Genomic DNA, 15537 nt, shown 5'->3' with positions numbered 1-15537 from the left:
AGGCTCCACTTCTGTCTACAACATGGAAACTGATGGCCCTTCGTCACTTTAGCATCACCATCTTTAGAGAAGAAGGTACATTTGACTGGTTCCTTATTTCCACAGCAGACGGACATGTCCACGTTTCTGATTTGGCACAGATTTTTATAGCGATACCCCTCCTGAAGAAACCTTCCTATTTATCTGGGGTTGAGAGTGTTGCTAGGTTAACAGTAGCCTGCGACTCCCCGTGGCTCAGGTTGTGTCACCTCCTGGAGATGAAACCCGGATGTTTCATGTTTTTGATTCATGTCATAATTATTAATTTCTGGTCCCTTAAGTGCCAAGTCTTTGGAGACTTGTGGGGGAGAAGATTCTGACACAGACACTGATGATGACTCGGACTTCAGAGTTTAAAGGATGTGTCTTTTTGAAAACTGACCCCAAGGTTCCCAGATAGGCGAAGTAAGGAGATCCAGAGCTACTTTAACTTCATCCATTAGGTAAGGAAAGCTTAATCCCCTTTAAGTAAAAACAACACAAATATCCATCTGGAGCTTATAACTGCATCCCCCGGGTGCTGTAAAACCAGCTGAGGGAGGGAAACTATGGTATTGCATCAGTGTCATTAGGGACAGCACAGCTCCAAGCCTTTGTCTCCATCTCAACCCCACACACAACCACAAACAATCCGTATAAACAACATCTTTTTACTCCTTTATTACTTCACTTGGTCATGTTTCTGGTACACAGAGTTCATTTTAGTAATAAACTAAAAATCTTCATCGCAATTCCCGCTCGACTTCAGTTTTACAGTCAGGAACAGGAGAGAAACACGTGCGCCTTCCTTTCTCACAGTATTAGGCATAACGGTGTAAAATGACTGTGTGCGACTCTGTGATGTTAGAGAAACGTTGCCCTCGTGTGGACACGAGCAGGATCTACATGTAACACTGTCACCAACCTCATTCAGTATTGTCAGGTTGCAAGTTAAATTCCCTGCACCGCGAAAACTATAAATGTTCATCCAACATTGTACACAATGAGTGCAGTAGAGCACATTTATTTTCCATCCAAACTTAAGAGTTTTTACAGAAAACTGTTACACACCAGCTTAGCGAGAGTAGTCACATTATGAAAGAACGTGGAACTGCTGCAAAATGGAGCACACACCCATCGCTTGACTAGTAACAAAAAACACAAGAGGGAGACAGAGAGAGAGCCCGAAGAGACAATGCACAGCTAAAGCAACATGTCAAGGGATAGGTGTGAGCATTTGAGAGTCTGCCAGCTGTAATTGTGGTTAGGTTTTGTTTACTTAATAGTGATTGCTAAACAGGCTCAAAATGGCAGCCCAGGGCTCGCCGGCCGTGCCAGAATCAGAGAGAACAGCATGAGAATGACGATGGTGGGGGTATGGCTGGGTGAGGACAGGTGGATTTCATTGTCCAATGACTTTGCTGACAAATGAGTCCAGCTCATCATCATCTTTGATCCCCACAAAGTGATCGACGACGTCACCTCCCCGCATGGCGATGACTGTGGGAACAGCAGAGACCTGAGGGCAGACAAGGCGGCGCATTGTAAGACAGAACTAGTGACACTTTGACTTAATAAAACATCATATAAATATGATGATAGAATTCTACATCCAAGCACAGCAGAAATTAACCAAACAGGAGGACAGGAGTGCCATAAAGATATACTTAAACTAGGTCTCACCCCATATTCAATGGCCAAATCTGTGTGGTCATCTATGTCAACTTTTGCCATGGCAACGCGACCTTTCTGTTTTGCAACAGCTTTCTCCAACCTTGGTCCGAGGATCTTACAGGGACCACACCACCTAAAAAACACAAAACAAAAGGAGACAAACAGTATTAACTTATTTTAAACAAAACAATAGAGCTCTCTCCCACAGCACACATTAAACTAGTCAGAGAATTAAAAGCACAGATGTCGTTAACACCAATTAACATCTTTCAGTGCAAGGGCGTAGTTAGACTTTGAATACTAGGAGAAGCACAGGGCAAGAAATGCACATAAAAGCTTGTAAAAGGAGCCGGTTTAAGGACTTGGTATATTGCATGCTGGCTCACTGTAATGGCATGCTGGGAAACCTGATGAAAATGGGCCAATGCTTACACACAGTTACACTTTCCCAGCATTAATAAATAAAAACTCTGAAATTCTGAGGTAGAAAACAAAACTGTGCCATCCTCACATCTACCATCTGATGACCTAGAAACTAAATGAGGTCTGCAGTTTGTTTTAACAGACCTTTCTACTGAAGGATTGTTGATTTGATAGACAGCACTAGACTGTATTAATCCTTCTTGTTACAGCAGCACAAGGGTCAGAAAGGAAAAAGTGAATCAGACATATATTAGAAAGTAATAAAAATAAAACAGAAATCAATAAAGTATAAGATTAATTTATACCATGTAGAAGTTCTATGTACTACATAAACCAAAAAACATGTCACAGACATTTTTCTGATTGGCAGGTATTTCTCCTGTGTGGGTACGGTACAGTGTGACTGCAGCCAGGATGAAGGATCTGTCATTTCAGTGACTTTAACAGAAATCTGATGCTATACGATGCATCCTTACTGCAGCAATTTCTGTAACTCTGTTGTTCTAGTTCTGGCTGCAGACTTCACTGTTTGTGCACTTCTAAGTGTTTTGTTCCATTTTAAGGCTAAAGATCAGAGTTCACGTACATACACTTACATCTGGACCAGTCACCGCACATTTACGTCGAGGTCCTCTTATGCTCACAACTACTAACTGCACAGTAGTTGGAGCCAATAAACAAAAACAAAGGACCGACGATACTACTTCCAAGAGTTATTAGGACCATGAAAACCCTGATGCAATCAAAAAGTACCAATAACACAGCAGAGCCCGAGCTAACAGCCTTTTAAAGATTATAAAATATGAGTAATAATGCATCGTGTACTTCCCTGACATCATTATAACTGGACAAGCCCCCCCCCCCCCCCAAAGAAAAGCTTTGAGATGACTGTGTTGAAGAATAAAAAGGTGGCTATACCAAATACTGACTCCATTTTTGTTTCACATAGTGTATTTTCATATATATTTGCATGTTTCAATAAAGCACTGCATCCATTTTGCACTTTCCTAACAACATGCAAAGAAATGAAGGGAGACTCAAAACCTTTGCACAGCATCGTATTACAAGGGAAAGGAAAAGTAGGGCAGAAAAAAAGTCCCCAGTGTTATTTCAGTAACCGCTGTGAAAGAGAGCTAGTATTTAGTAAAAATGTCTTGTGTGAACAAGGCCTGTGGGCTGTATTAATGACAAACAACCTAACAGCTGTGAAGATGCACTCCTATCTGTGAGACATGCTCTGTCTACTGTGGACTTTTGAGCAGCTGTCGTGTAAGCTTACAGGACTTGAGAGTTTAAGTCACCACTGTACATGTATATATTTTTAACAGCACATGCTGTATGTAACACTTGCAGTGTTTTAAAGAGGCGGGGCAGCTGTGGAACAAGGTCTTTTCCAAGGAAAGCGTGTACAAACGCAGCCAAGCGTCAGCAGATATTTTGACTGAACTGAATATTATCTACATTTGCAAAGCAAATCTGTATCTGCATAACTGCAAAGAGCTTTAGCACCAAGGTGACCAGGGTGGGACTGTTTTTCATCCATTTATATTATCCCTAGTTTTATTTAATACGTCCATACAGTCACTCTCCTTGGGCTCCCTGAGGTACTCACTGTGCATGAAAGTCCACTAGCACGGGCAGTTCGCTGTTGATGACCCTCTCTGTAAAGTCCTCGCTGTCCTGCACATTGAAGGAGACTTCTCGGCGGGAGGTGTGAGGCAGGGCGCGAGGCAGACTTCGTGACGGGGAGAGGAAGGAGACCCGGGTTGTACTGGACTGAAGGGATGTGGAATAACAAGAGGAAGCAACGGAGGCAGTGGATGTGGGGAGGCAGCGGATATCGTTCACAGACAGTGTCCAGAGTCTTCGTAGCACGAGCCTGTGAGCCATCTTTGCACAACAGGCAAAGATACAGAAGATAAGTGTTACTTATTCTAATATTAGTATTGCATTTCAGATACTTCTGATTATAAGATTAAAAAATAATAAGAAGAAATGTATCCAAAACCGCTATAGGTCCCATATGTTTAAAAGTAAACATAATGAATCCACTCTTAAACCCTGCCTGAGCTTTACAAACTGGCACCAGTTACTTGTCAGGACTAAAGTTAAAGATATATGAATTACATGGTGACACCCACAATGTTTATTTCCAGCTCCATAATTTCATTCTTGACTTGTACAAAAGTAGTTTTGCATAATTTACTATTCTAAATAACATTTTTTTTTTTTAAAATAGGCTTAAGATCCTTTTTTCCCCCCTTATGCTGCACTTGGTATAAACTGTCGAAATAGTGATACTCCCAGTTTATCCAGTACCTGAAACAAGGTATTTAAGCTCCTCTTCCTTTAAGCCAGTGGTTCTCATACTATGCTGTGGTGTTCCTGCTGGGGCACCTAATCAGTGCACATGGTGCAGGTGGGGCATGGATAAAGTGTAATAAAAAACAAATAAATCATATTTATGTGTGAATGTGAGTGTGAATGGTTGTGTCTATTTGTTAGGCCTGCGACAGACTGGCGACATGTCCAGGGTGTACCCTGCTAGCTGACAAAGACTCATTCACACTGATTGCAACATGTTGGCAGTCTGTCTGTATTTATATGTTAGACAACAGTTATCCCCTAAACTTCAACAATCTCTCTCAAAGTGACTGCACTCAGTCCAAATCAGACTGCAACTGTTTGCAGAAAGGTTACGTCCCATCAGGTGACCTGCGCAATCAACTTCTGATCAAAAGTGGTTGTGTGGTAACCATTTAATCACCACCAAGTTGTAGTACATGAAAAAATTCAATACAATCACCAGAAAGTCACCCGTGTAGATGTAAGGAGGTTGCTGTCCTATTTTTGTTCGTGTGACTGAGCCATTAGCTTGCTCTGCATTAGGAGGCATCTTTGTAAAGCTAAGTGCAACCAGCGTTTGATGGTTTATCAGTTGGGCTGATTTAATGCAAGTTTGCTTGGCTCATCTCATGACGTGAGCCTTCTTGTTCATAGTATTTTAATTTTTTAATTCATTTATCAATACTTGCTGTTCCTGTATCAGTGCAATAATGCAACACAAAATATCACAATACAATGTTGTATTAACCCCCCCACCACACACACACACACACACACACACACACACACACACACACACACCTCTACATGAGAATGGTGATATGACCTGCTTTCTTTGACATCATATTGTCATCAATGCTGTTTGAACTGAGGTTTTGGCTCCCAGGGGGATTACCTGTATATGCACAGACCTTTTTATTTGTAACTTTGGCCATGTTAAATATAAGCATTCGCCAACAAATTCAGAAAAAGCACAATAGGTTTGCTTTTAACACATAAGTAAAAAAAATAAATTAGCTAAACCAGGTAATGGATATTTTCTTATGTCAGCAAATTGCTCATTTCAAAAACTGGAACTACTGGAAATGGTCCGTGTGGTTTAAGCAAAGGAGGTGTCTGGATAGATGGGATAGGAGGCAACAAATACTGGACTGATTTGTATTCGTACACACCTGACACATCTGTCAGGCAAGTTGGAGAAAAAAGTTCAAGGAATAAGATAAGATAAGATAAGATAACCTTTATTAGTCCCACACGTGGGAAATTTGTTTTGTCACAGCAGGAAGTGGACAGTGCAAAAGTTATGACGCAAAAATTAGAATACAATAAGAATAAATACAGTACACAGCTGTACAGAATAGAATAAAATAATATACTATATACAGTATAATAAAATAGAATAATCATTTGGACTGCTTTTAAGGAAAATTATATTTTTTAAAAAAAAATCAGTAGTTAGAACTTCTGTAATGCTACTTTCTGGAGGATTTTAGATTCAGTATTATTTAATTAAATATCAGGATCTCAGCTGCTGGCCCAAGAGCAAGCGCTGAGGTCCACTTGGGTTTAGATCAGGGGTAGGGAACTCCAAGCCTCGAGAGCCGATGTCCTGTAGGTTTTAGATCTCACCTTGGGTCAACACAAATTAATCAAATGATTAGTTCATTACCAGGCCTCTGGAGAACTTCAAGACATGTTGAGGAGGTAATTTAGCCATTTAAATCAGCTGTGATGGATCAAGGACACATCTAAAACCTGCAGGACACCGGCCCTTGAAGCCTGGGGGTTCCCTACCCCTGGTTTAGATGATTATGACATCTTTTCTCCTTTTTTGCAGAAAAAACCTGCAACGTGCTGTGTGCGGGAGAAATAATCACTTCGAGTATCCTCTATAATACACTCACAGCTGACATTGTTTTGAATCACTTAGTGAAAAACTTCTAGTCTCACACGGTTTAAGCTCTCGAGCACGAACTGTTTAATGAAGAATCAGCGCTAATTAACGTGATTAGGGCTCGTGAGCGTCATATAACGAGTGACGTGAACAAACGAGTTTATTGGCAGAACACACTCAGCCACGTTGCCTTGTTGAGAAACACTTTCTTAATCCCACGATGGCTAAAGAGCTTTAAGTATTCAGCATTTCCCCACTGAGAACGGCTCACTCCCCTCCAGCTCTCTGAGGGGTTTTCTCGGCCTGACATCTTGTGTTTGACGCTTTTCTACCGGCAGCTCGCGTGCTCCATTAATCTACGTCACGCATGAGTTTGCCCTCTTCGTCCTCCTCCTCCTCTTCCTCCTAAACCTTCCCCCGCCGCTGCCTCCTCGCGTAAAGCAGCACGCGAACACCGAAACCGGACACTTTGAGAATAACACGTTCTCAAATGTCACACACATTAAAACACGCGCCCGCATTTTCACAGCTTACCTCGCTTCTTCTGTCGGCGCTATTCTTGATCTTGGCCTCGCGGACCAATGAAGTACTTCCGTTTTGGTGCCGCAGGAAAAAAGGGAACGTGCGGCTTTTCAGACGACACAGATCAGTGAGTGGCGCCACCGGCTGGCCAGGTTGGGAAGCACAGGGTCGGATTATCAGCGTAGCATACTTTTATCTACTATATATTAACCTGACAGCTAGTTTTAGTTGTAGTTTATAGTAGGTCTATGTTAAAATATAATTAGAAGCATCATTAATATTAATATTCATATTAATATGAATAATAATATGAAGAAAATTCATTAGTAAAGATTAGCAAGTGTAACTTGTAATTTCCAGTAACAAAGTTTGTATGATGTTTGTGTAAGATGTTTAATTAACCATCCATTTACTAAACAGAGAAACAGCCTGTCTATGAAAAAATAAAATACACTAAAAATAAAATAAATTTGCTATTTATTTTTTATGTATTGTATGTATTTACGTAAAGGTACAATGAAAATAAAATGCTATTCTATTACTGAGCTTAAAAATAAATGCTGCTGCTGGAACTCAAAGACAGACATGACTACTTTAAAAACACCTTACCTTAAACTTTATGTACTTGTCAGTAAGAATGCTGTAAGAAGCACAGATTGATTCATATTTCTGGCGGAGCTCAAATTGAGCAGTCCATTTCTAATGACTTGCAGCACAATGGATTTTGCATATTGTGCAAGATTTGACTCTACACTGGTCTGACACCGCAGGTAGAGTGCATTGTCCAGCCATCTTCTTTCACTATTGCACTATTGCAGAGCTAACACAGAGAGGCAGATAACCATTCACCCCCTACCAACATTCAAGAGTTGCCAACCAACCTCATCCATGCATGTCTTTGGACTGTGGGAAGAAGCTAGAGTACCCAGTGAGAACCCATGCAAGCCGGGGGCGAATATGCAGACTCCATATAAAAAAGACCACCTTGCTGTGAGACATCAGTACAAACCATTGCACCACGGTGGTGTTGTTGGATGAAGTCTGTCAGACATGGGCAAATGGTTTCCCTTGTTTCTAATCACTCTCCTAAGCTAAGTACACAGTCAGCTTCCAGTGGCTTATTTACACAGACCTGACTCTAAGTCTCTCCAAGGCTTCCCAAAATGTCCACACAATGAGACAATGAGCAGAAAAATATAGTTTTAGATTAAAACCTCTGTGGAGAAGCTTTGCTCCTGTGAGCCATGTCTGCTAAGAAGCATCATCATTCCTGTAGTTTTATATAGCAGACACGTCCATGCTTCACCTTCCTTTATTTTTCACATTTTATCACATCAAAAGCCACACTTCCTCCAGGTGGACACCTTTTTTTCTTTCAGTGGAGGGTTTTCCTGATCTGATCAAGGATGTAGACAGATCAAGGATGTAGACAGATCTGTCTACGGGCCTGTTTGAACAAAAGCACTGACAGGAAAGCAGGACTGTCTTCAGCTCTCGGATCTCCAGCGCTGTTTTGCAACATCAACCGCCTGGGCTCTTAGCCAGCCTAGCCCTGCACAAACTGCTCCACTCTTTATTCTGCAGCTCTGGAGCCGTGTTGCCTGCAAACACACACACCCCTGAAGCTTCAGGTAGCCAGTTGCAGGTGTCAAACATACGCCAGGAAACCATGTGCAAACAGCGATGTGCTCAGAGGTTCAGTCCAGAACCACACAACTGGATGCCATTGAGCCTGAAGTGCACTCAGATCTCCACAGATCAGGGGTTTAAACATAAATGTTTTCTCTAGTTTTAGAATGCCCTGAAAGACAAACTGCACATCAGGACAGTCCATCTCCAACAACAACAACCAGTGGGAGAACCAGAGGTTGGCGGGCCAGACTGGTGACCCCACTTCAGACATCAGAGGAGCCTGCGGTTAAAGGAAAGACGCAGCAAAAGAGGAGAAAGAGGAGAAGAGAGAAGCAGAAATATATCATGCCATGTCAGATGTTTCTGACACAGTGAGTCAACAGAACATCTGGAACAGGACAGATGTGATGAAAGGGAGGAAGTTTCTACAAACCACTGCACCCAGGAATCTATACCCATCTTGGCCCTGATGGTCTCCCACACACATTTTTCCCCAGGATGAATGTATCTGTTGATAATAAAATGTTCCTGTTACCAGCCTGCAGAGCTTTCTGAGTGTATAACCGAATGTAAATGTGTATAAATTTTCAATTTGTTGAGATCATCCTCAGTCTTATGTTAAAACCTCAAAGGATCAAATTTAATATACGTATAGTAGCTGTAGGCCTCTGTGGAGTGTGTATGGATGACGTCATCACTGCGTAGCACTCCCCAACAAGAAGCCACTTTGATCTTAAGTGGGCCGAACATGTGAAACTGCCCTTTCTGTCACTGTAAAGATGTTGAAGTACACATTTAGAAAAACATAAAGTGCAGTTTCAAAAGTACTGTCTCAGTTTTTCTATATGATAACGAAATAGTGCTGTAGTAAACAAAAGAAATCTATCATCATAGATAAATAAATGTATAAAACTGCAGAGGAAGTTACGGTGTGTTTTTTATTTCCTCTGTGGACTTATTGTAAAAAGTAGACATTTATAGTACGCAATGGAAAAAACAGGAACTTTTCTGTGATTTAACTCTTTATCATTTACTTCATTACTTTGGTTTCTAATAAATGGGCACGGGGGAGTACAGTAAAAAAGTCCAAAATTGATGCCTTCCTATTCATTTCTCAAAGCTGTCAACTGGAATCTTTGCTGGGCCGATTCTGGCCCCAGGGCCTTATGTTTGACACCCCTGGGCTAGCGCCTCTGCTCATATATGGATCTGGATTTTTTTCCCCTATATATCTTATTCAGAAAAAGACATTTTAGGTTCTTAGTTTGTTTGATCTCAAGTTTTCTTTTAACATCATGTATCCATTTCTCCAGCAGAGGGTGCTGTTCATAGTAGCCGGGGTGGGATGTTGATCAGGCTGAGGCGGTTGGGGCCTGAAACAGAGCGTTGCTCTGTGTGTCAGGACCAGAACACATGAGCCTCAGTCCCGCTTACCGCTCGTTTCACACACACCCCGCCTGCACATGTTTACTCTCAACCAACCCAGACTGTTTGTGAGTGAGGCCCTTTTTTCACCCCCCTCCCCACAAGCCCTCTCTTCCTGCCAAATAAACATTGCACCGGAAATTGCAGGGATTGCTGGGATTTTTCAGGGGGTCCTGGCAGAAAGGAGGAGACGACCAGAACAAGGCTCCTCTCTGTGACACCTTGGAGGTGAGTGGTAGGATGCACGTGTGAGGATGGGGGATCCAGAGTGGAGGGCGTGACCCCTGCTTTAGGTGGTTGATGGGTGTTATCATTACGATACAAACAGGTAAAAGTGACCCAGTTTCCTGTGACACCCTCCTCGACTTCAGGAAGACCAGGAGGGTGTGCTAAGTTAGACCTCAGTGAGCTAAAGGTCAGGAGGGAAGTGATATTCTTGTGACCTTCAGTGGACTCTGCCGTGGATCCAGTGACGGTGCACCTGACCATTCTCCTCTTCTCGTGGCTGTTTATTCCCTCTCCTATCTGCACAAGCCAGCAGTCGAGGGAACACAACAGCCGCCGATGGAGCCGGGCTTTCATAACAGCCCCCTGACAAAGCACACATGAATGGCAGGGTGTGTGCCCTTTGCGTACACAGAACGCTCCCCTCCCGCCTTTGTGTGTGAGTTTTGTCCCAGCTCGCTTCCCATAAATCCCAATGTCTTTACTTGATAATAACAGCCTGGAAAAGCACACAGTATAAAGCCTGTTATTGAGCAGATTGCACCACAAAGATTATTCCACTTGATGACCTTCTGTTTATCTCAGTTAGTGTGAGAGAGTATCCTCTGTGGACAGTCACATATTCTACAGCTGGTGAGCCATCACATTTTAAACACTCTCGCCGCCAGCCTGTAATTAGGATTCTCTGCCTATCCACCACTTCTTAATTATGGTCAGTTAGATCAGATGCATGGTACATGTGCTGTATACACATATGCAGCAATGATATAGCACCAAAGGAAGTTCAAACGAACGCTTTCTCATTTTTCACCGAAGGTTTGCGCGCGCGAGTATCTTTAAACTGAGCAGTGCGCCGTGTTTACAGGACGACGCGTACACATCCTGGTGTGAGTGTGGCTGTGAGACCATAAAGCATGCCAAACGGTGGCAGGCGTGTGCTTAGAGGATGCATGTGCCTGGATGTACACGCACATACGGGATGACACACTTGACAGATGCATGAAGCGTGTGTATATGTGTGTGTGTGTGTGTCTATGTGTTTGTGTATATAAGCTCCCTGTCTTCTTTTCTCAGCTCTGCTCCTATACCGATCTATGATTCTGTGTTTGGGGAGTCAACAGTAGAGTTCCTGTCCTTAGTTTAAAAATAACTTTGGGACTTAAATTCCTTGCCCCCTTCTCATCCTTGCTAACTGGTACTCTCCTAACCTCGCTCTATGCTTGTTTTTCTTTCCCTTTTCTCCTGTTTTGGAACAGTCTGTACCCTTGGTCTCTTTTTTTTCTTTTCTTTTTTTTGTCAGTTATCCTAAATCCGTCTGTGGCAACAGAGAAATGCCTCAAATTACCAAGGGACCGCTAATAAAAAATTCTTTGACTTTTCCCAAAGACAGCCCTATTTCTGTTACAGTTTTTAAAAAAGAAACAGGGTTCTCAAGATTAATAAAGTTAATATACATTATATAAGCAAGATCTAGAAACACTGCTGCCTACTCTGGACCCAGTTCAGCCAAATGGACTGGCTTAATTCTGAGAGCGGTCCATCAGCCACAGGCTAAAGAGGAGAGGGAGCGTTCGGTTGGCAAGGGTAACTTGCTGTTCTGTGAAGACAACGTGAACACTGAAGAGTATATAGAAGGTTTTGGAGCTGCTATCCAGCCTCAGGAGGTAGGTCGTCTGCTAGCTGATTGGTAGTTTGATCCCCTGGCAGTATGTCCTCACAAGTGTGTGCAAGTGTTTTGAGTGCACCTTATACATCACTCATGCTCAATAAAGTTTTTGATACTTTGCTAAAAAAAAATCACAACTTTATTGCGTTATGCTGAAAAATAAACCGATTGCCCCCATATGATAAGAAGCCATGGTGACACAGGTGTCATCGCCCCTTTACACATTGAGGAAAGTTTCTGTTAAAGTTTCAAAATTGACTTTCCCATAGTTTTCCTGGCAGTAAAAATGGGTCTGGGCTCTTATGAGTTAAACTTATCAGCTCCAAGTGATCCCAAATAAGTAGGAAAGCTCTACTCAAACTTCTAAAAGGGTACCTGATGTTAAAATATGCCAAATAAAATATGTGGAGCTGTGCGCTGTGGCGACTCCTTGTGGATAAGGTGAAAAAATCAGTCCATTTGCCATTCAGCGGGTCTCTTTTCAGAGAAGGCCTTGCTTATTTCAGCAAGACTATGCCAAATCCATATTCTGCATGTTTAATAATAACATAGTTCTGCAGTAAAAGAGTCGGGGTATCAAATTAGCATGCCTGCAAGGAGCCCCACCTGCCTGCGGTTTAAACCTTCTGTTTGAAACAGACAGGCAATCAGAAGGAAGCTGGCAAAGGGAGAGTAGCCTAAAAGGTAAAGGAATTTTAAAAAGGCTTGTTACAGACTGAGGATAAAAAGACGGCATCAAGGCCCAGTTTGAGATATATATGAAAATTTAAAAAAAACCCATTCTGCTGGAAAAGAGCATAAAGGAGTCCCTGTAATACTCAGTTTACCGTGTTATTGAGATCAGACACCTTTGGCTACACCCTGAGCACCAGCTGTATCTCGAATTTCTTGGAGTGTGTATGTCCACAATTCTGTGAGTTGGCCGCGCCACTGAAAGAGTAAGAGGAGTGTCGTGGCAGGTGTGGCAGGAGCTCTCCTAAACAAACACTCCACACCTGTCTTCCTCCCTCCTCGTCCTCCTCCTCCACTTCCATTCCCCTCTGTGTATAAACACACGCTTTCTCACAGACACAGAAAGGCGTTTCGTGGCGTTTCGTTCTCTGCAGCAAAGAATCACGTGTGAAAAGTGAGCTGCTTTTGTTCCACTGACCTCACACTATTATCCTGTTCTATCTTTTATTACTCACTATTTAATATTTCCTTGGCTCTTTCCATGTGCCTTACACCTCTCTCTCTGTCTCGCACACACACCCTGTCTGTCATTTATTTCCACTGAGTTGTTTTTGAAGGTTTGATGTGTTTCTCACCTGCCATGGCTTGCCTTTTTTTTTCTCTTTTCCTTATTACCCTCCTGTCCTTTTGCACCTTCCCTTTTTTAATAGCAGCGACAGGGAGCTTTTCCAGCCAACTCTTGTAGCAGTTTGGGTGGGTTTATGGGCTGACGTTCACCGTTGAGCTCAGAATACAAAGGTCACCACTTGCTTTGATGACTATGCCTTCCATCTCCAAGAGACCCAACAAGTTTGTTTATTACATCTGCTGCAGATGAGACTGAGACCAAAGTGGAAAGTACAGATTCTCTGATGAGTCAATGGAACCTAAAAATTCAGAACAACAACTGTATTTCTCAGACTGCAGCGCATATGTGTGTGTGCCTTTTTGTGAGGGTCGGTGCACACACAGAAGCTTCAGCAAAATCCCGTGTTTTTTTCCCTCTCTTCATTTTCTCTCACCACGCTGGGCTTGTTTACACGGGCCTGTTACATCACCTCCGTGCCCTGACAGAGAGAGATGGATTGTGTGGGAAGAGGATGGAGGTTTGGTGAATACATAATTTTAGTTTTCTGTGTAGGCCTTTGTGCGAGTGAGGACACACTGTGCATATGTATAATGTATGACAGTGCATGCTCCTGCTTTGTGGAACGAGCTGCTGACATACAAATGTAAGCACACTTGCACAAGGGGGTGCATGCAATATGTATAATCTACCTTAATTGATGCTTGAAGACTGAAATTGTGTTTTTTAGATGAGAGTTTTCTGTGTTTATAATCATATAGAGTGTGTAAAACAGTGTCTAAAAGGATAAGCTAAGAGCAAGCAGGTGCTTTGAAGCTGCATTATTTCTACTGGCCAGCAGGGGGCAACCCCTCTGGCTGCAAAAAAAGTCCAAAATTGTGGGAGTCTATAGAAAACATGACCTTACTTCTCACTTGATCTAAAAGTGCAGTAAACACTTTCCTGAGGAGTAAGTGTTCTAACTCAGTACTTTCAAATATTTTTGAATACATCATGATGTTAACTTTTTGAATTACGGTCCTATTTACACTAAAATAGACAATAAAGTACGGTATACTTTACGGCGAGCCTAGTTTCTGCAGTATAAGTAAATGGGCTGGTACTTAAACAGTACGTTTCTACTCAACCTGAGGACTCAGAGTGATTTTTACTACAAGCCTCATTCATCTGACCACACACAAGCATCTCCAGAGGAAAGGCATGCAGTGGTTCTACTATTGCTCCACCTATTGCTTGTGATGTTTCAAAACAGGAAAATGGCAACATGATAACCACGGTGATGTCGTCCATCGTTTATTTACAGTTCATAATGATAACGTTTGGCTTTCATCTATTTGGCTTTGACTCCTTGGAAAGGTGTTTCACATATCAATCGATAATTGATTATCATATTTATACTATTAGCACAAAGAGGTAACGGGACAATTTCTTCTCCCGCTGGCACAAATGACCACAGGTTTGCTTAACAATCATTGTAGAGAACAACAAACCCTTCTCACACCTTTCAACTAGCAACCTACTCCATGCATTTGTGTCTCCAGTGAACAGTTTCATGTCTGAGAATGTACTAATGTGGAAAATGTCTACAGTGCTTCTAAAGAGAACAGCAATGTGAGTCCCTAAAAGGGACTTGTTACCTACAAGTTCAGGTACTGAGAATGGCTGGTTTTCCTGTGTCAAAATGACACAGAGACTGTCCAGGCACACATCCCTGGCCTCTCTAACACTCTTACAGTGTACAGATACAGAACTGTTTTTTATGGGTACTTGCTGGTGCAAGTACCCATGAAAACAGGTTGTGTGTGGGAGACATGAGGTCTAAATAGGAACTGATGAATTACACTGATTATTTCAATGATTTTCAGACATCCCTCTCACTCTGTTATGCAGTTAAACCCAGCTCCTAGGAACACTCTGTTCTCCATGTGTTTGCATTTGATCTGCCCAACTCTTGTCTAATAGTATTTTTATAAAGTGGCAGAAGGAAATTCCTAGCTGTTTTCCATGGCTGCTCCCAGTATTAATGTAGCGCAGACGAGCAGCTGCGTATATTTATTTTACTCCTCACAAAGCGGCAGCCGGACAGAGGCTTGCGTGTGAAAAGGACTTTAAAGCATCGAAAATATTATTTTCGCTCGAACATAAATAAATAAACATCCCAGAGCCAGCTCCTCTTTGGAATGTAGTAATTCTGATTTTTTATGAATGAGTGCATTCATGGCTGGCCACGCCCCCTCCCGCAACCAAACCTGTGTTGGAGGTCCAAGCCCCGCCTCCTTCCAATGCCCTCCCGCCCTGTTTTTCTTTTTTTTTCCAACTTTGGCCGCGCGCCTGTGTCCTAATTGGTTAAAGGAGGGCTGGGGTGGGCGTGGTTGCCATAAAAAGAAAGGGAACGATATAAAAACAAGGCTCAAA

At 42.4% G+C, this 15537-nt stretch overlaps 1 protein-coding gene across 1 annotated transcript; it reads right to left on the bottom strand.

Moving 5' to 3' along the window:
• Positions 1-684: 684 nt before the first annotated feature.
• On the bottom strand, positions 685-6985 carry txn2 (thioredoxin 2). Its single transcript, XM_085403185.1, has 4 exons — positions 6890-6985; positions 3728-4005; positions 1702-1825; positions 685-1537 (listed from the first exon to the last, which is right to left on the bottom strand). Exons 2-4 carry the CDS (start codon positions 4003-4005, stop codon positions 1421-1423), a joined length of 519 nt encoding a protein of 172 aa, XP_085259311.1. The 5' UTR covers positions 6890-6985; the 3' UTR covers positions 685-1420.
• Between the last annotated feature and the right edge of the window lie 8552 nt (positions 6986-15537).

This window comes from Rhamphochromis longiceps, linkage group LG4 (genome assembly GCF_057381845.1).
Source record: "Rhamphochromis longiceps isolate RC_006_pf linkage group LG4, R_longiceps_female_GT1.1, whole genome shotgun sequence".
Classification (NCBI taxonomy): domain Eukaryota; kingdom Metazoa; phylum Chordata; class Actinopteri; order Cichliformes; family Cichlidae; genus Rhamphochromis; species Rhamphochromis longiceps.
The sequence above is the reverse complement of the archived record's forward strand: the minus strand, read 5'-3'. Positions and strand labels throughout refer to the sequence as shown.